This window comes from Rissa tridactyla, chromosome Z, assembly GCF_028500815.1.
Source record: "Rissa tridactyla isolate bRisTri1 chromosome Z, bRisTri1.patW.cur.20221130, whole genome shotgun sequence".
NCBI classification, from domain to species: domain Eukaryota; kingdom Metazoa; phylum Chordata; class Aves; order Charadriiformes; family Laridae; genus Rissa; species Rissa tridactyla.
In genome coordinates, this window is record NC_071497.1 from 75888983 (window position 1) to 75908888 (window position 19906).

Consider the following 19906-nt stretch of genomic DNA (forward strand, 5'->3'; position numbering starts at 1 on the left):
GCAGCCTGAGTCGCTAAGACATTCAAATTTTATTGAACACTTTAAATAAGCCGGGTATATATTACTAGCAATTATTATTAATAATAAAAAACACAAGAGTTCGGCATTCACCAGTGCATTGTGCGGGAGGGAGGAAAGCCGGCTCCCACCCTTGCCAGAGGCCAGGCAGCCTGGCCACAATCCCCATTAGCCCCTTCACCCGCCGCCGGTGCCAGAATGGCACCCTGCTCCTGCCCCTGTGTGCCAGGGGGACGCAAGGCGCCGTGCCAGCTCAGCAACCAGCCTTGGCAGCGGGTGGGCAAGGGCAACCCCAGCGCTGGCTAATCAGTCCTCTCTTGTGCACTTCCCCATGGGCATTGCCCCTCTCCCAGCCCAGGGAGTGACCGACTCCGCTCCCCAAGCTTGTGAGGAAGCACAGGGACACCCACCAGCCCCACAGTATCCCCAAAACACACATAGACACACACTGACCCCTCTGCCCCCAGCCCAAACCTGCTCATCCCCTGGCCTGGGGGGCCACGGGGGGGCTCCCAGTTCTCCTGGGGGAGCAGGGTCATTGCACACCCCCCTGTGAGAGCCCGCAAAGGGGGGTCCTGCACCCAAGGTTTGAGCCCAGGGGGTCCCACGGGGGAGCAGCCCTGCCGCTTGGCGCAGCGCTGGAGCGTGTGCAGGGCAGGGGTGTTATTGCACTTCAGTCCCCATCAGGGACCCAGCCCACCCTGGGGGCTCCCCACAGACCCCTTGAGGCCAATCCCAGTGGGATGAGCACTCAGGCGCCTGGGCAGTGCCATGGCAGCCACTGCAGCCACCGGAGTGAGGACAGACCACAGGGATGTACCGGGCTCCTGCTTCTGTGGGCAGGGGGTCCGAGAGGCGGCCGGACGCAGCCCTGCTCCCCAGGGATCCCCGGCACTAGGACTGCGCCTCCGGCAGCTTCAGGCTGGGCTCCGCCAGCACCGGCCCCAAGGCTTTCTGGTGGTCGCCCCGGTCGTGGCAGAAGCTCTTGGCCTCACAGTTGAGGTTCTGGTAGCGGGGCGGGCTGGGTGCCGGCCGGCGGCAGAGGGAGGTGAAGCTGAAGGGACCCAGGCAGCAGCTGGGGCAGGGCAGCACCTCGTCCTGCTCCAGCACAGTGACGGAGCTGTGCCCGGGCAGCATGGCTGTGCGCTCCGTCCGCTCCAGCGCCATCTCACAGGGGATGCTTAGCTCGGAGAAGCTGTGCTCCAGCCCACTGTCCCAAGACAGGGGTTTGCTGACCACCACATGGTTGTTGTTGAAGAGGAGCCCGTTGGGGGCTCGGGGCTCCGGCTGCCAGGGTCGGGCACCAGACGATGCCGTGCGGATGAAGTTGCTGTTGGGGGGTGGTGGTGGGGGCTGTAGCGGCTCGGGGCTGTCGAGGACGCAGTCCATCTGCTCCTCTGCCCTGGGGCTGGGAGGGGAGGCTCGTCCCCAAACCGGGGGCCGGAGGAGGGCAGGGGGCTGGGGGTCGTCTTCGGGATGGGGGGACCCCACACCCAGCGCCAGGCCGCCCCGGTGGGGCAGCTCGGGGGAGGCGGGCAGCGAGTGGCACTTGCGGGGTGTGGCTGTGGGGGCCGAGAAGTCACACTGCACCTCCACGGTGGGCTCGGGTGTCACGGGGGTGCTGAGCTGGAGGGGGGCGGGGGGCGGCAGGTCGAAGGTGAGCGAGATGACCGACTTGCTCGGCGTGTCAAAGAGCTTGATCTTGCCCCCCTTCAGGTCCTCGCGCTGGGAGAAGGGGTTGACGCGGGGGGAGGCCTCCTTGGTCCTGGCTCCGCCATGAGGCTCTGGTGGCCGCAGCAGGGCGGGCGATTTAGGGGGGAACATGTCGGACTGGCTGCGGGACAGGCGCTGGTCCGGCTGCAGGTGCTGGGTCCCCAACTCGCGCAGGGGCGACTGCTCAGTGCGGCCAGTCGCCCTCCTGGCTACCCCTGGGCACGGGCACAAGAGTGCGTCACCAGCCACCCACAGCTCTGGGTGCGGGGTGCCAGGGGGTGCCGGGCACCCATCAAGCCAGGGGTACACCCCAGGGGAGTGACAGTGACTGGCCCCATCCTGCAGACCTCATGCAAACCCCCGTCTCCTTCCCCTACGGATACCGGGGTAGGATGGGACACTCCACATCCCCCACTCCTTGCATCCCTCCTGTGGCCTGTCCCCAGGGTGCTCACGTACCGTTGAGCGTGGCCGCCGTCCCAGGCGTGGGCAGGCTCTCCCCAACGCCGAAGAGGATGGCCCCAGTCCCCTCAGGACCCGGATGGTGCTGCAGGACACCCTCCAGGCACTGCGTGATTTCCAGGAACGAGGGGCGGGAGGTGGGCTCCATCTGCGGGCAGGAGGGGTTATCGGTGAGCTCTGTGTCCCCCCCAGCACCCCAGAGAGCCTTGCCCAGCAAAGGCAGCTGCCCGCCTCTCCCCCAGCGCAGGCAGGGCTGCCCGCCCCCTCCCCCCGGCTGAGATGGGGATGCTCACACTGCAGCAGTGGAAAGCGAGCTGGAGGAAGGTTGTCGGGCAGTCAATTTCCACCATGGTGCGGAAAGTGGCAACGTCCAGGCCAAAATCCTGCGCCAGAAAAAGGAGGAGAAGTGAGGCTGGGCGCACTGGGGCACCATATGTCCTGGGGGATCTGGGGCGGCCTGTCCCCCCCCTCCCCGCACTGACTGCGTGACACTCAGGGCTGCAGACCTGGCAGTACCCCGGCTGGGGCACAGCAAGAGGGGACCCTGGGGTCACCCCAAGTTGGGACGCAAACCCCTCCTTCTCTCTGCCTGAATGCTACCATCCCCTTCTCCCACCCAGGCTGCCTCTGGGCTCCAAGGACAGGTAGAGCGCATTCCTCCCTGTGGAGCCGCTCTTGCTACCAGGAGACATTTGGGACACAGCACCCCTGTCCCGAGATGTGGGGCAGCTCCTGCACACGGGGCTCTGCCCAGCATGGGAGGATGGTCCCCCTCATTTGGGGAAGCAGTCTCAGACATGGTGCTGCTGCCCTCCCTCCCCGTCCCCGTCCCCATCCTCATCCCAGGGAGTCACCTCAGTGCGGGGCAGGTAGTCGGGGTCAGCAGGGATGCGAGCGATGATCTCGCACAGGATGATGCCATACGCGAACACATCAGCCTGCAGAGAGCAGGGAGTCACTTGGGAGAAGCCTGCAGCCCCGAGGCAACATGCCCACCCTCCTGTGAACCCACAGCCACCCTCCATCCCACAGAGCCACACCGGTGGCCCTGCCACCTTGCCACCTGAGGGATGCCCAGATCCTTCCCTTGGTGTGCCCCACCGCCCCTGGGGCCACAAATCCTGCAAGCTGCCAGCATCACAAGCTCGGATAAAGCCCCACATATGGCAGCCATGGTGCCTCACCTTCTCATTGTAGATCTCCCCTCGCAGCACCTCGGGCGCCATCCAGTATGGGGAGCCCACCACGGCCAGTGGCTCCTTCTCGCTGCCCTCGCTGGGGAACATGGTGGGACATCAGGGGCTGCCCACAGCCCCCTGCCCCTTTCCCACCTCCCATCCTCCCGAATCACCATCTCCAACTCCCTTCCTGGGCTAAGCCTCCTCCTTGCATCCCACAACCTCATCTCTCCCCACCCACGCCACCCCCGTCTCCATCCCCTTCTAGCCAGCCCCAAATATGTCCATCTGCCCCCGAGATCCCACCACTGCGGACCGCCCCCGCTGCCCCCCATCCCTGCCCTTCTAGCTGCACCCTAAATATCCATCCCTCCCCATCTCCTGCTCCAAGTGGGCTGGAAACCCCCACTCCAGGGATGGGGATGGACACTGCCCACGCACCTGTAGGTGGGGATCTTCTCCGCCAAGCCAAAGTCACCTACTACAGCTGTGTAGCCGATGGCCTCGCAGCGCACCAGGCAGTTCTGGGGGCACAAGAGGACCCCTGTCACACCGACCACACCAACCCTGCCTCACCAGCCATCGCTACCAGGATGCCCCGGCGCAGCACAGCCTCCCTCCTACTGCCCAGCCGGCCATGCCTGGGACAGCAACGTGGGTATGGGACAACGAGGGCAATGGGATGCCTTGGAGCATCCCATACCTTGGAGGTGAGGTCGCGGTGGAAGATGCCCTTGGAGTGCAGGTAGCGCAGGCCACGGGCGATGTCGAGGGCCAGCTTGACACGCATGGACCAGGAGAGAGGCACAGGGCTGTCCAGCAGCTGCTCCAGGTTCCCACCATTGATGTACTGATGGGAAAAGCTGTGCTATTGCATCACTGCACACCTCCCCTCTCCCCACCATAATGCTGGATGCCTTCTCTCTCATCCCAGCACATCCTCCAAACACCCCACAGCACAGGCCCTCAGCAGACCTTGCTCTGCATGCGTGCCATAGGCTGAGAAGGTGTCACCATAGGTATCGCCGTTCCCTCCCCAGGCCTGCAGGAACCCCGAGACTCAGGACCGTCGCCCCGCTCTCACCTCTGTCAGCGCATGCAGCTGTCCCTGGTGCACACATACCCCCATGAACCTGCAAGACAGAGGGAACCTGAGGGTCACCGCGGCAGGGACCAGCCCCAGGAGCTCATCCAGCACCAGTGGTAGCCCAAACTCCCCAGGCTGGGGAAAAAAGGGCGCAACGGGGATGGCAGCTGGGGAGCAGGTCCTACCTGAGGATGTTGGGATGCGAGAGGCGGTTCATCAGCTGCACCTCCCGCAGCATGTTGCCCCGGTTGCTGGTCAGCTTGTTCATTTTCAGCACCATGATCTGCCCTGACTGGCGGTGCCGCACCTGGAGGGGAGGGGTGCAAGGGAGACTGAGCCACACGTGTCCCTGCAGCCCCCCCGCACATCAGCCTGCACCCAGCACCCACCCCAGCCCAAGAGGTAGGAGCTGAGCACCCCACACACCCGAGGTATGGGGCTGCTAGGGCTTTGGGAGGGCTCTCCCGGCACAGCAGCACCCCAAGGACCCCCAGTCCAGATGATGCACGTCCCCACTGTCCCCAAGGCACCTCACTTGTCGTGGTCCCCCCCACCATGCTGCGCTGCACAGGTAACAGCAGCTCCTCCGAGCTGCAACCCCAAGGCTTGTGCAGGACTGGGGTGCACCAGGGAGGGCTTTTTCGGGTCAGTACAACCCAGGCCAGACCCTACCAGTACAGGATGGAGGATAGAGGGGGCACATTGCCCCCCAGATCAGCCCTGGAATGGCCAATGCTGGCCTGGTGCACAACCCCAGCCTGGTGGGGCACAGCGCTGGGATGAGGTTGTATATTTAGCTGGCCCCAGCCTGACGCTGTCATGCAAGCTGGGGGTCTGGTCCCCCGCCAGGAACAGCAGCTGGGAGCATGGCCAAGCACGGACACCCCCGTCCTTCTGCAGCCCCCCCTGGTGCATGCAGGGTGAGGGACAAGCACGGGATCCCCTGCCCCAGCACCGTGCTGGTGGGGGGAGCCGAACCAGTGCTGGGGGTCCCTTTCTGAGGAGGTGCTGGGGGTGGGATGGGACCCCCCCCGGAGCAGCAGACAGTGGCGGGGACAACCCGGCGGATCCCAGCTGCCCCCCGGCAAACACCGAGCTGTGCACGGAGGCGCAGGCATTCCTCGGCGCTGCCGTCAGCTCCCCGCTCTTCTCCTTTTTAGTCGATGCTCGTTGAAACTGCTGTGCCGGTGCCAGCCCCTGGCCCGCCCCACACCCCCCCTCGCCTCGGGGATCGCCTCCCCGGGCAAAACATGGGGGGCTGGCAGGAGGCAGGGTCCTCAGTGCCCCCCCATACTGCTGGCAGCTTGGTCCCTGTCCCTATTACAACAGGGGAAGGCTGGCATGCTGGGCCCTCCGGGGCTCTCTTCCCACTCCACAGCTGGCATTGCTTTGGGAAGCAGTTTTCCTGGGGCGCATGCTGAGATAGGGACCCATCTAGTACCCAGTTACCCAGGGGATGGGCAGCAGCTCCTCCCCACCAAAGGGTCTGGGGGGAAATTAGTGCTTTCTAAAGATCCTTCTACATATTTTGGTGCACCAAGGCCAAACCAGTCCCAGGCAGAGTGGAAGTGAGAGGCAACAACGTGACCCGACCCTGCTGTGCCACCACCAGCTCGTTGAGTTCAGGGAGAGGCTCTGAATAATTCAGCAGCCACCTGCCCGTGAGCTACCCGCTCTGGTTACACCTGCGTCACCTCCAGCCAGCCAGCTGGCAGCCCTGGCCTGCAGGCGGAGGCCATGTGGCAGCAGACATCAGGATGGACCCTGGAGGAGCGAGGAGGGGACAACCCAGACACCTGCCGCCGTGGGTCCCCATCCTGGGGAGAAGGGAGGATGGGTTTCTCCACGCCTCCTCCTCACTGAGCACTGGACAAACCTCCCGGGCTCCGGGAGAGCCCGTTGTCGCAGGGTGATGGCACAGTCGCTGCTGTGGGGAGCACAGCTCCTCCAACCCTGGGTGCACCCAGGACACCCCGTCTAATGGCACCCCAGGTCCTCCCTGTGCCCACCACCCTGCTCACTCCAGCCCGTCACCTGCAGCGCCCAGCACTGCTGCCAGTCCCGGTGCCCAGGGACTCCCTACCCACACCTGAACCAGCGGGCAGGGCAAGGGGCACCCCCACCCCATCCCCACCATCGCTGCCTCCCCTCCACCCCATCCCCGTCTGGGGGGCAGCTGGAGGCAGCACCAGACACAGAAACGGGGCTCCCAACCTGGCATTGGTGGCTGTGTAGGCTTTAAGGAAGGGACCTCCCTGGCCAAAGCAGGGTGGGCCAGGTCTCCCTTTGCCCCTCCAGCTCCTTGCAGAGCCAACGGCCAAGGGATCCAGAGCACGGACGAGGCCAGCAGGACCCCCCAGCCTCGCCAAACCCCCGGCGCTGGGTGCTGCCCAGCAAAGCCCAGTGTTCCCAATCCAGCTCGCCCGGCAGCAGCGCTGTCTTCCTTTCCCACCGGGTGTGGGGCTGGCAGGACTGGCTGGGTCGGTTTGGCTGGCACCGGCAGCTGCCAGGCGCCAGGAGTCGGCTCAACGGCGCGGGCAGGCTGGGTGCCGCCGGGATGGCTGCGGGCGGCCGGGCCCCGGCGCCACGTGCCCACGACGGGAACGCTGGCTGGCACGCACAGCGCTGGCACTCGGTGGCCACACATGGTAGGGCTGGCCAGGTCACCCTCAGCAGCAGCATCCCTGCATCAGGGAGCAGCCCCCATCGGGCGCTGGCTCAGCCCCAAATAGCCGGGATGTGCCCGTGGCTTAATTCCTTGTTAATCAGCCTCCTACCATCGCAATAGGCTGGGTCAGGTCCGAGTGCAGCCGCACAGCGTCTAACGCCTTAATCCTGCGGGAGAGGCAGCCTGGGGGAGGGAAGGTCCAGTGAAAGCCCCTTCCCTGGGATTTCTCCCAGGGACCCCAGGAGCCCCCAGCCAGCATGGCTCTGTGCTAGTGCTCTGCTCCAGGACTCCGTCCCCGCTGCAGGGAGGGCTCCAGGGGCTCCCAGGACAGCCCCAGCCCCACGCACATGGGACACAACCTCCTCAAGGGCATCCAGCGCCCTGAGCTTGCTTGCTGTCTCCCCTCCATGTTCCGTGGCTCCAGGACAGCCCCTGCCCGGGCTGGCAAGGAAGGGGTTACAGTTCCTTGGGCTTCCCAACGGCCTCCCACATGCATTCACCAGTTTACCCAGTCCAGTCAGGTGCTAGCACCAGCCCAGCACCCCAGAAGCAGGCGTAGCAGAGGAGGGAGCAAGCCATGACCCCAGGCCGGACGCAGCCCCTCGCTACAGGGGTTTCTTTCCCTGCCGCCATCCAGGGAAGGCAGCGGGCGGGAGAACCTCCCCGGGCAGGACTGGCGTCCCCCCTTGCCTCTCCACGCTCTGGCATGGCGCCCAGGAATCCCAGCGCATTCCCCGGAGCTGAGCTCAGCCAGGCAGCCATGCCGGGGTGCCGGCGGGGAACATAAGCCACCGGCCTCCACCCAGGAGCCAGGCAAGCCCTCGCCGCTTGATGATGCCCGCCAGCACCCCACACGGCCCCTTGGTTGGGTGCGTCATGGGGGTCCCGTGGCTGATGCGGGGTGCGGTGGCGTGTCGGTCCCCAACCCATCTGTTGCCAGCACACAGGGCTGGGGGGATGGGACAGGGCTGGCTGCGGCCCCAGCCTGGGCACAAGGGATCTGAGCTCTCTTAACAGCGGAAATTAGAGTCTTATTTAAAGAGCATGCTAATCAGAGAGAGCAGACGGCCTGCTCCCTCCCCGCAGCCGGCGCTCCCGTCTAGACACGGGGCGAAGCCTCCCCGCCACCCCAAAACCTGGGGGGTCTCAGCAGCCTCTCCCCCTGTCCTGAGGACAGGCTTGCACATGGCCCCACACTGTGCACGTCCCCTTGCCCCAGCATGGCACAGGCAAGTCACAGTCACGCAGGGACATCATCCTGCACCCCTCGCCCCAGAGAGCCCAGCGGGGAAAGATGGGAGGGCAGGTAAGGGAGGTACCAACGCTGCTGGTAATCCCACAGCCGCCCGCAGCAGCTGCGCCTGAGCTCACGGGAATCCCAGTCGCACAACAGGTCCTTTACTGGGTGGGACTGGAAAACCTGCTCATCGCATGGAAAAGGCAGAATCGGTCAAGACAGACTTCCTCCAGGCAAGCGAAAGGAGCAGGACATGCAGCACCTGCTCCCGATCTACACCTGAGCATCAGCAGTCTCACCTCCCGCACTCCCAGGAGCGGCACCATGGGCACACCAGGAGCCGGGGCAGCGCCGGCATTGCAACCCAGTGGCGTGGCATTGCCAGCTGTCGCCGGCAAAGCCCAGAGTACACCCTGTGACAGTGCAAGAGAGGTGCTGGCAGGTCCCTGGCTAGTCAGCACAACGCATTTCCAGCGCCCAGGGCTCCCGAGCGGCGACAGCGGGGCCAGGGCTGCTCCCGGCATCGCCGCAGCTGGCTGACCTCGGCAAATTCACTTCCTCCCCGCCTGCCTTAGTTTCCCCATCTGTGTCATGCCACTCCACCCTCCTTTGTAAAACAAGGCAAGGTCCACTGATGAAGGGCAGCAGATAAGAGGGAGACAGTTGTGTCATTAGTCGCACTGGTAAACTGGGAGTAAATAAAAAATCTCAAACTTTGGTGGCTGGCAGTGGCATTAGAACCCCTCTCCCGAGCTCTGTCTGTGCTGTGATCCACTAAATCTCCCCCTAGCACCATGGAAATGGGGTGCTGGGCCAAGCATATAGAAGAGCTGCTGTGACAGCAGGGCATAAGGTGCGGAGTTGGATGAGCAGAGACCTCTGGATACAGCCCCCAGCAGAGTGAAGCCAGGATGCTGCCCGGAGCCCCTGCATCTGCTGCAGACCACACATGGGAAAGTAAGAGAGGGATACGGAGAAGAGATGCAACAGTGGTTTCAGGGCTGGAGAAAATGTCTGTCACAAACACACCCAGCTCAATCTGCTCAGTCTATTGAAGATGGGTATTGCTCGCTGCTATGTCCGTGTACCCGAGAAAATGGGTGGGCCTGGTGCCTCTGAAATCGCACAGGGAAAGGCAATGGGAACCAGCTGTTCAGAGGGAAATGGTACGAGTCTGCAGCACAGTGGGGGATTGGCAGGGAACAACCCCCAGTGAAAAAGGCAGCTTTCCATTGCCAGTGTCTCCTGTTTGCTCTGGACGGCTTTTCCAAGAGAAGTGGCTGGAGCGGGATAAGGTTCAACTGAGGGGCGAGCTTGGGACACCAGGGCTCAGACACGCTGAGCACTTTGGCTTTAATGCTGAGAGCAGCGTCAGACGCCCGAGCCCCAGCACCCTGCCTGGCCCTGGCTTGGCTGCACACCACGGCTGAGCCACCTGCGTAGGGGCAGAGATGTCCAGGTCCCCTCCCTGTCCCCCACGCCCACCAAGGCTGGAATGAGGCAGGACCCAGCAGTCACATGGAGGAGGGAGTCGCGAGTGCCCACGGCCATGCAAAGCAACAGCAGGAACAAGAGAGGTGGGAGGAAAACGGGTCCTGTGCTGCCCTGCCAAGCTCCATCCTCCTCATGAGCTCAGGCAGCCAAACCCCAGCTCAGATCCCAGGCCTGCCCCACCATCCTACCGAGATCTTGGACGCAACCCACTGCACGAGCACAAAGCCCCATCTGGCCCCCTCCTGCCTCTGCCTCCTCTCCAGCATCCACACGCGTCGGCTCCTACTGCCTAATCCCGCTCCCACTCCCCAACCTCCACTGCTCCCCCACATCCTACATGGATGTCCCCGCAAAAACATGAACAATGGGTGGGAGAAGGAGCATTCTGTGGCTCCCACAGGGCCCGGGGAAACAGAAACAGTGAGGCAAGGAGACTGTGGCCTGGCCAAGACACGGGAGCATCCATTATTAAAGAGCCGTATCCACGCCTGACATTATTAAATGCCTCCCTCTGCTCCAAGGTGCTGCTGCGCGCTCCAAGCCAGAGATCAATAGCAGGAACCTGGCCAGTGGAGAGGTCATGGCTCCGCAGGAGCAGGAGGGAGCACAGAGGAGGCTCTGCATGCCTGCCACAGCCCCTCGCAGGACGCCTCTAGTGTGGCTGAAGAGGAGCCAGGGCCTGGGGTCTCCCTGCTGAGGGGGGAATGGCACCAGGGCCAGAGAAGGACCCCAGGGTCCTGCTGCAATGTGGATGTCCAATTGTGCTGCACATGGGAGCGTGGTCCCGCACAGGGGACACAGCACAGCGCTGCCCGGGACCCCAGCGACCGTTGTGGGAGGTGGTGAGGGTCCAGCCCAAACCAAAGCTGCTCTTCGAAGGGGGCAAAGCCACTAGAAGCTTGGCTTAAAAGCGGTCCTTGCCCAATGGCTTGTGGCACCTTGAGTGACGCTGAGAACAAAAACAACATGCACACACACCTCCCCTCGAGTGTGGAGAGGTGGCCAGTGGCAGCAGGGCAGAGCACAGTACTGTGTGCGCTGGCAAGGTACTGTCACACTGGCACCTCTGTCACACTGTTGGGACCTTGAGCTCCCCACCAGCACCCATGCACCCCTAACCAGGGTGCGGGCCACACACGGGGCGTTCCTGCTCTCACAGTCCCAGAGAGGACGGGGGACAAAGGTAGCTCCGGGCTCCTAGCTGGGGACCTTCCCCAGAGCTGCTCTGCAGCATCACACCCCTCTCCCACACCCGGTCACCTTCGGGAGGCTCCCGTGGGGCACCCGGCACATCTACCTGCCCAGCGCAGGATGGAGCAGGCCCAGCAATACTGGAAATCACCCCGGACCGGCCGCAAGCGTTGCCGGCATCCCCTGCCCACAGGCACACCCCGGGCCCGGCGGGGGTCGGGGCTCCAGGCTTGTGACAGGGGTCCCCGGGGCTGGTCTGCCCGCCACCCAACCCGTGCTCAGACACCCCCCCGCCCCGCGGCCCCGCTGTCACCCGGGAGCGCTCAGCCTTCCCGGAGCTGTAAACACAGCCGGCGCTCCCCTCCCCCTGCACGGAGGGATGGAGGAACAACATCCCCGGCGGGGACGCGGCTCCCCGGCACCCCAGGTCCCCCCCAACTTCACCGGCATCCCCCCCCCCCCACCCCCATACACCAACCCCCCGGACCTCGCCCTGCTGCCGGGGATGGGGGGCTCCGGATGCCCCGCACCTCCTGCCTGCGTGGGAGCCGCGCTCCTCGGGGGATGCCCAAAAACCGTCGGGATGCCTCGCGGGGGGCCCGCCATCCCCGCTCCCCTCCCCCCCCCCCCCCCCCGCCACACACCTTGAAAACCTCGGAGAAGAAGCCGGCCCCTATCTTCTCGCAGTAGAAGTCGTCGATGCGGGCCAGGGTGGAGACGGCGCTGCGCAGCGCCCGGTACGAGGAGGGCCGCAGCCGCCCGCAGCCCGGCCAGGGCCCGGCCGCCTCCCCTTCGCCTTCCCCGGGCCGCCGCGGCAGCTTCTCCCACTCCATGTCGGTCCCGCCGAGCACACCCAGCGCCATTCACATCCCCGGGCCGGGCCTCTCGCAAGCCCCCTACCCCCTCCCCGCCGCGACGCCTCCCCGCGTCCCCCCCCCACCCCCCCACCCTCCCCGGTTTCCCCGGGGCGATGCTAGCGGCGGCGGCGGCGGCGGCGGCGGCGCGGGGCTGGCGGCGCGGCGGGGAGCACGGCGCTCATGTCCCGGCAGCCCCGACCCCCGCCGCGGCCCGGCGCTGCGCCTCCGCCGCCCCGAGCGCTGGCACCGGCGCGGCGGGGACGGGGCGGGGACAGCCCTTAACTCCTTGGGAACCGCCGCCGCCGAGACCTGACCGTGTCACCTACCCCCTCCCACCCCGCCCCCGTCCCGCCGGCGGGGTGACCGCACGCCCCGGTGTCCGCCGTGCACCAGCCCCGGAGCCTGCGGGGTCCGGGGCATCTCTGTATGCGTCTGCATGGGCGATGGGGACATGAGCTCCCGGAGCACGGCTTGGACAGACCCCATGGACACAGAGCTCTGATCTGCCCCCAGCCTGCGCCCTGCCTGGATGCTCCTTGTAGATGAGAAGAGCTCTCGTTCTCCCCTGGGCCCTGCCTGGATGCTCCTTGTAGGTGGGAAGGACTCTCCTTCTCCCCTGGGTCGCAAATGGATGCTCTTTGTAGATGCAGGACTCTCTCTCTCCCCTGGACCCTGCCTGTATGCTCCTTGTAGATGGGAAGGACTCTCCTTCTCCCCTAGGTCCCACCTGGATGCTCCTTGTAGATGAGAAGAACTCTCGTTCTCCCCTAGACCCTGCCTGTATGCTCCATGTAGATGGGAAGGACTCTTCTTCTCTCCTGGGTCCCACCTGGGTGCTCCTTGTAGATGCAGGACTCTCTTTCTTCCCTGGACCCTGCCTGGATACTTCTCGTAGATGTGGGACTCTCTCCTCATAGCACCCAGTCCTGGAGTGGATGGGCCAAGGGTGTGGAGATCTGATCTCCCCATATATCCAGCCCCACACCATATAATGTTGTGGGTCCAATTCCCCCCATACAAGCAGCCGCTGCCAGCATGGGCCCCACAGGTAGAGGCTTGGATTTCTCCTCTCAGCCGTCACTAGGCTGGATGGATGCTGTGGATGTGGGGCTCTGATTGTCCCCGTGCACCCACCGCTGCCTGGACCCCAGGGGTCTGTCCTCCGAGACGCAGAGAAATGCAGCCTCCCTGCGACAGTATGCCCAGTGCCTGTTGCACCACTTCTCGTTTTCCTGAGTTCTTCCACTTCTCCCTGGTTTCCTCCTTCCTTCTGTTCCCTGTAAGATACAGACCGTAAATTCCCTGATGAGGGGCAGAAGGCCCTCCAAGCCTTCAATGGAATGCCTCAAACACTTGCAAGGGAACAAATAATGCAGGCCTGGCCTTCAAAGAGCTGATAAGGCCAACACTTCTGGTGCCTGAAATTGTGGGAGAACTGTCTTGTGAAGACAGGATAGTTCTGCCACTCGTGTGGTGAGCTTGCTAGTTCTCAGTTGCTGAGGCCACTGTGTCTGCTGAGTGACCTTTGCTTCATTATGTGAGAAATGCATATGAAAGCACATACCCTGCATATGCTAATGAAGATTAGAAAGATCATGCTAAACATATATGACCATGGTACTCGTCTGTCCACCCAAATCATGCTACATGTCACCTGGGAGAAGGGAGACACCTGAGAGGAGGCTGTCCTCGGCAGGGCGGGTGGACCATGCTAATTCAGCAAACATAAAAGGGGAAGATAAGTGGCCCTGGGGGGGGAACAAAGAAGAAACAAAAGAAGAAGATAGTGCCTGGGAAGATTCTTCCCAAGAAAGACCATACCTGGGAAGATTTTTCCAAGAAAGAAGAAGATTATGCCTGGGAAGATTCCCTGAAAAAGACGCTAGAACCAGGACCGGTGGTCTCTTTATCTATGTCTGTTTCTCTGTCTTTGCCTTTCTCTATCCTGGCTTTCTCTTTTCTCTTGGAGTTGTTAAGTGATGGTTAGAGTTGTTAAGTAACAACCTTAAGTATGACCTTAAGTACCACTTGCCATAAGTTGTCCTATACCTGTTGTTAAGTAACACAATGCATACCTCACCATTTGCCATCATTTGTCATATACCTAACCGATTATCGTGGACTTGTTAAGACCTATACTAATCATTTTGGGAAGCTAATAAGTGTTTCTACATGGACCTTGAGATTTATCTCACCTTAGTCCGTGCCGTTGGGAATTTGCGAATCTCTCTTCATCTCTTTCCTGAAAGTGGGATGTGACACTCCCCCCTGGACTTTTCCCTGCTCCGCTGCTTATCTGTCCTGTCCTTCCTGCCCATGGACTCCCTGCAGCTGGATCTGCCCTTGCTCCATTCCACCTGCCTGTGCTGGACCCAGCCCTGCCCCAGCCACCTCCCTGACTGCTGCCACAGCCCTCCTCTGCTGCCCTGCTGCTTTGCTCCAGTGGTTTCCCTGTGCAGTAATGCTGGCTCTACGTCACCTGCTGGGAAAAGAAACTGCATGGAGTGTGTCCTGGTATGGCATTTTTTTGGCCAGTGCCTGGCTCCAGGTGCCACCAAACACAGAGTAAACACCACGGACCATGAGCCCTGGGTTTTCTTCCTTGTGCCCTGGAGGGAGAATAACTCTGTGGGCTAGAGCTGGCAAACTGAGCCTCTGGATTCTTTATAGTGGGAGCAGCCCCCTGCAACCCCCCTCTAGAAAAAATCATGGTATTTCTGCCCTTTCACAGAAGGGAGTGGGTCTGTGCAGAGCAAGTTTCATATCTGTGGAGAGGCAGAGCCCTGTCCCCAGTCCCTACCTGGTGGGGTCCAAGCCATCCCTTTCCTCACCAGTACTGCTCCTGCCTGGTGCCTCCTCCTGCCAGGGTGACTGATGGCGTGTGCCAGGGAGGCTGCTGCAGCTGTGGGGAACCGCTCTGTCCAATAGTCCGCATTCCTGGGTGTCCCAGGCCTCACGTGCCTGTCCCGCTGACAACAGCCCACCAGAATGACAGGAGCAGCTTCAAGGGCCTCCTGTGATAGGCACAGAGAGATAGGCAGAGAGACCAGCGTCTGCGTGTGGGGACGTGAGGCTGCAGGCTCTGCCCTTCCGCCACGATGGCCAGCTGCAGCTGCAGGGATGGCAGTGGTGCCTTCTCTGCCTGCCCAGGCTCAGCCCTGGTACACAAAATCTGAGCACCCTGCTGCACCCACAGCCCAGTGACTGGCTCCTCAGTGGTGTGGGTAGCCGCTCAGAGGAGCAAACCAGCCCAGCTGGGGCCAGAAGGAGAGCACGTGTTGCCTCTCTCTTTCCCTTGAGTGGACATGAGTAGTGGTCCCCTGAGAGTCAAGGCACCGCAGCAGAGATAGGGAGTCCTGGCGAGGCATCTTGCAGAGAGAAGCTCAGTTCAGGGCTCCTACCGCTTAAAAGTGACTGGGTTTACATCCAATTAAGTTGTAACGGATAAATTAAAGCCCTGGAGACGGCCCTGACTGTGGAAATTGCTGCTGCAGGATTTACCATTCCTTCTCTCATCAGCGCTGGTAGCTCTACTGTGCTATTTCCACCATGGTCTGTTCCTGCCTGGCACAGACGTGTTGAGCTGAGATATAGGTAAAGGTGCCCCAAATCCCTCCTGTGGTGTGGGCAGGTACACTCTGGGCAGCTGGGTACAAAGCCAGGCTGGGATGAGCCTGCAGCAAACCCTGAATTAAGCTCCTCAAGCCCTGGTGAGGAAGAGCAGGAAGATCTGCCTGGCTCTGCTTTGCTTCTGTGGAGCTGCAGCGGGGAGAGGAGGGGGGCTTTGTCCTCTTTGCCCTTCTCCGTCTGCACCCTCCCCCTCTCACGGGGAGAAGGCTCAGGGATTAACAAACACCTTCTCCCTGCCTGCTGGGATGATACATCACCCAGGCAGAGCAAGGGCAAGAGCCTTCAAACAGCCCAGGGAAGCTGGTGCCGGAGAGGTGCAGGGTCTGGGGGTGTCTTGTAAGGCTTGGGGCACCCCATGGCCCTGGGGTGGCCAGGCTGCGTGCAGGGCAGTGAGGGATGCAGGGGGGATTCCACGCAGAAAGCCTGGTGCTCACTGCACCCCCACCTCTATTGCCCACCAGCACCTGTGGCACCGGGTCCTTGCAGCACAGAGATCAGTCAACAGTAACACACCCCGACCAAAGGCTTGCCCTCCTCAGAGCCCCAGAACTGGAGCAGTCCCATCCTCTGCACCCATGTGCGAGACCCCATCCATAACTGAGGCTTCTTCTCTGCAAACACTCGGGAAAATCGATGGCTGCTTTTGCAGGGGATCCAGGAACAGTTGCAGGCAGTGAGTATATGAAGCTGTGCCAGGGCCCGCACAAGGCTTTGTTTCAGGAGGGTTTTCCAGCCTGGAGGGGCTGTGCAAACCCAGAGCTGAGCAGGACAAGGAGCACCGACTAACTCAAATGACTTACACCCTTCGGTTCTTTCTCCCAAAACGTGGGTGCAGTCTCTTGGTCCCAGGTGTCCTCTCAGCCCTGTCCCCTGACAACCTCTGCTCTTTTCCACACATCACCCATCAGATCTTCACACTTGCCTGCGTCCTGCATGTTCCCCAGCTCCCCGCTTATGAGGCGTCTGGTCCCTGGAAAACACCTCCTTCTTCTGCCCCGTTGGAAGCAGGAGATGGGGACACAGCAAGGTCTGTTGCAACCTGCCAGGAGGCCTGGTCAGTGCGAGGAACTGTAGGGGAGAAGGTCCCAGCCCCAGTAGTTCATGGGCAGTCTGGTTATGCCCAACAGCACACATTACGGGGGATGCAGCAGGACTACGTTTCCCAGCGCACTGTGTGTTGCGGAGCCGTGCGCACTCCGCTCCCAGCAGCATGGCTGCAAGCTGCAGCAGCCCACCTCCAGCGGCGAGCAGGGACTGATGAGGTCCCCGCTGTTCAGACACATTGCTGCCCTCCCTGTTCCCTTCGCAGCACTCCAGGCGGAAGGCCAATGCAGGCCTGTATGTAGTGGGAGGGCTGCAAATATTTGTTGTGTCATTGATTTTCTACGAGCAGAGTCAGCACAGCACCTGGCAGCATTTGCTTACTGCTTCCTATTATTTCCTATTAATGCTTCCCACACCAGGGTGACAGTACCGTGACACCTGTGGAGGCAGCATCTGCATCCCATCCCTGCCTCTTACTGGTGGGCAGTGATTTCAGCTCCCTGCTCTGCTTTTCCCCAAACGAGCCCCAGTGCCCCTGTCAGCGTCCACAACAGGGTGGCAGGGGACTGAGCAGCTGATGCCTGAAGGCAGCTGAGTACCAACCTGCTGGATGCCCGGCGGGTGGTGAGTTTGGAAACACGGAGAACACTGATATTAAAAAAACCTACCACCTCTGAAATGGAGGGACAGGCAGCTCTTGACATGCAGCCATGTGAGCTGCCACATGTGAACCGCACTGCAGAGAGCTTCACTGGTCACCAGGAGCTGCTCTCCTTGTGCCAAACAGGTAGGGGCAATGCTACCACCTCCAGCATCCCCCACCCTGCTCCTGACCCAGCCTGAACAGCTTATCTCCCAATACCTGCCATGGTCATCCTCCGAGGCTGACCAGCAGGTAACAGGGCTGCTCCTTGCCCTCTTGACCTCGCCCTGGGCGATGGGCCTCTTAGCAGCTCCACATTCATCCCAGGAGGTTGTGCCAGCCTTGCTGCATGTCCTGCCCCATGCCAGGCTATTAATAATACTCCCCAGCCACAGCACAGCGTCCCTGAAGTGCTTGTGGTTCTGCCAGACGTAAGAGACGCCCAGAACCTGGTCTGGTTGCAGTGGTGGGCTGAGTGGGACCACATCAGAGCAGGTCCAGGACTGTCCCTGGCTGAACTGGTGGGAGCAGCCCTGTGACCCACGGCACCAGCTGCAGGAGAGCAGGGCAGGGAGCAGGGCTGGGAGTGCTCAGCGGGTCTTGGCCTATGGCTTTGTGGAAGAGCCTCCACCTGTGGTTCATTGCTGCTCTTTGATCTGCACGGCTTGACGTTGCTGCAGGGAGGAACTCAAAAACAGCACAGCAATGTGGAGAGAAAGGCCAGTGAGGGCATGCACAGCTCAGCACAGTGCCTGCCAGAGACCCCACAGAACAAACCCACGTGCACAGTCTGCCCCAGAGACCCTACATTAACAAACCAACATCCTCAGCCTTGCCCTGGCTTGGTTTCCCATCCCAGAGTTGACAAAGTGAAGCCTTCTGGAGGAAAGCAATGCGTCAGACTGGAGAACCATTCCCGCATGAGCTCTGAGCTTCTGTTCGGAAAAGGCACATCCCACCCTGGCCACAGCAGCATGGGTTAAGAGAGATGCTCCCAGCCCTTTTTGCTCTCCTGCCCCCAAGTAGAGACTGTGGAGCGCTGCTTATTCTCCCATGTGCCTGAGCAAGAGGTAAGTGCTGCAAGGGGCTCCCCACCCTGGAGCCAGCAGTCACCCACCTCTCTGAGTAACTCCTCAGTGTGAGCATGGGCCTGTGTTGTGCTTTAACCCTGGCCAGCAGGTAGAACCACACAGCCGCTCACTCACACTCTCCCTGCGCCCTGGTTCGGATAGGGGAGAGATTCGGAAGAGTAAAAGTGAGAAAAAACTCGTGGGTTGAGGTATGGACAGTTTAATAGGCAAAGCAAAAGCCACACACACAAGCAAAGCAAAACAAGGAATTTATCCATTCCTTCCTATCGGCAGGCAAGTGTTCAGCCATCTCCAAAAAAGTAGGGCTCCATCACCCGTAATGGTGACTTGGGAAGACAAATGCCATCACTCCAAAAGCTCCCCCCATCCTTCTTCTTCCCCCAGCTTTTCTTACTGAGCATGATGTCATATGGTATAGAACATCCCTTTGGTCAGTTGGGCTCAGCTGTCCCGGCTGTGTCCCCTCCCAGTTTCTTGTGTCCGCTCTGCCTGCTCGCTGGTGGGACAGTGTCAGAAGCAGAAAAGAACCTTGACTGCCGAGCGACAACCAAAACCACCAGTGCGCTATCACACTATTCCTATCCCAAATCCAAAACATAGCACTATATCAACAGAAACCATGATACCCTATAACTGTCCATGCCACTAGGCTGGTTCCCTGACACAGTTTTAGCCTGCGCTAAATAGGGCAGGTTCAAAAGAGTTCATGGGCCAGGGACATTCCTAGGAGGAAACATGGACGCAGCCACCTCCGGGCAGAGAGGAGCATTGAGCCACGTGCTTGGCCTCCTGAGACTGCTGCCTTCTTCTTCAACTTCCCCTCTCTGTTTTGGGGCACAGACGAGCAGGGTGACAGTGCTGGGTTCCAGATGTCCATGGCAACCTGGAGGTCACCGATGCCACATGTGGACAGTGATGTTCTGTCCAGGTGTTGGGGGGGTGGGTCTGGAAGGAAGAGCCTCAGCTCCCTGTGCACCAGCAAGGTCGGGAGCTCTCTGTGATGGGGGTCAGTTCATGTCCCTTTCCCTCATCCTCGTGCCCCGGCCACCCCCTCTCCATGCAGAGCAGGCTGAGGCAGCATAGGCTGGAGCATGGCCCGGTGTGGGGAGGGAAGGCAGCTGTGCTGTGTTCGGCGTGGATGTCACACCGCTGCTTGCAGCCGATTCAATCACAGCTCTTCTCCCGGCTGCTGAAAATCTCGTTAGGTTTAGCAAGCTCTGTGAGCAGCGCTGCCAGCCGTTCTCATCTCCCGCCTTCTCCCATGAGTCGAGGCACCCTGACCTCCAAGGAGGTGCATAAGCATGCTCCATGGGGCCTGGGCAGAAAAACCTGGTGTACGTGGATGGGTCTGTCACAAACAAAGTGTGCCAGCATCTGCCACAAAGACAAAGGCAAGGAAAGGAGGTGTGTGTTGTTCTACATGGGGACATCTCTACAACACAAAAGAGCCAGGGAGCAGGGCTGTCCACTCACAGCAGCCTTGTACCCTATGGTGGGTAAAACATGAGGGGGGTGGGTAAAAAATGAGGAGGAGTGGGTGCTACACAACTATGTTAGTGGCAAAGATGCCTATGTTAGAGCCTGATGCTCCCA

The 19906-nt window shown here is 61.4% G+C and overlaps 1 protein-coding gene across 1 annotated transcript; it reads right to left on the reverse strand.

The window, feature by feature from the left end:
* Positions 1-10: 10 nt before the first annotated feature.
* TESK1 (testis associated actin remodelling kinase 1) lies at positions 11-11945 on the reverse strand. The gene is made up of 10 exons (XM_054186731.1): positions 11693-11945; positions 4644-4765; positions 4456-4504; positions 4075-4221; positions 3813-3895; positions 3378-3468; positions 3048-3131; positions 2487-2576; positions 2191-2341; positions 11-1946 (listed from the first exon to the last, which is right to left on the reverse strand). Exons 1-10 carry the CDS (start codon positions 11909-11911, stop codon positions 913-915), a joined length of 2070 nt encoding a protein of 689 aa, XP_054042706.1. The 5' UTR covers positions 11912-11945; the 3' UTR covers positions 11-912.
* Between the last annotated feature and the right edge of the window lie 7961 nt (positions 11946-19906).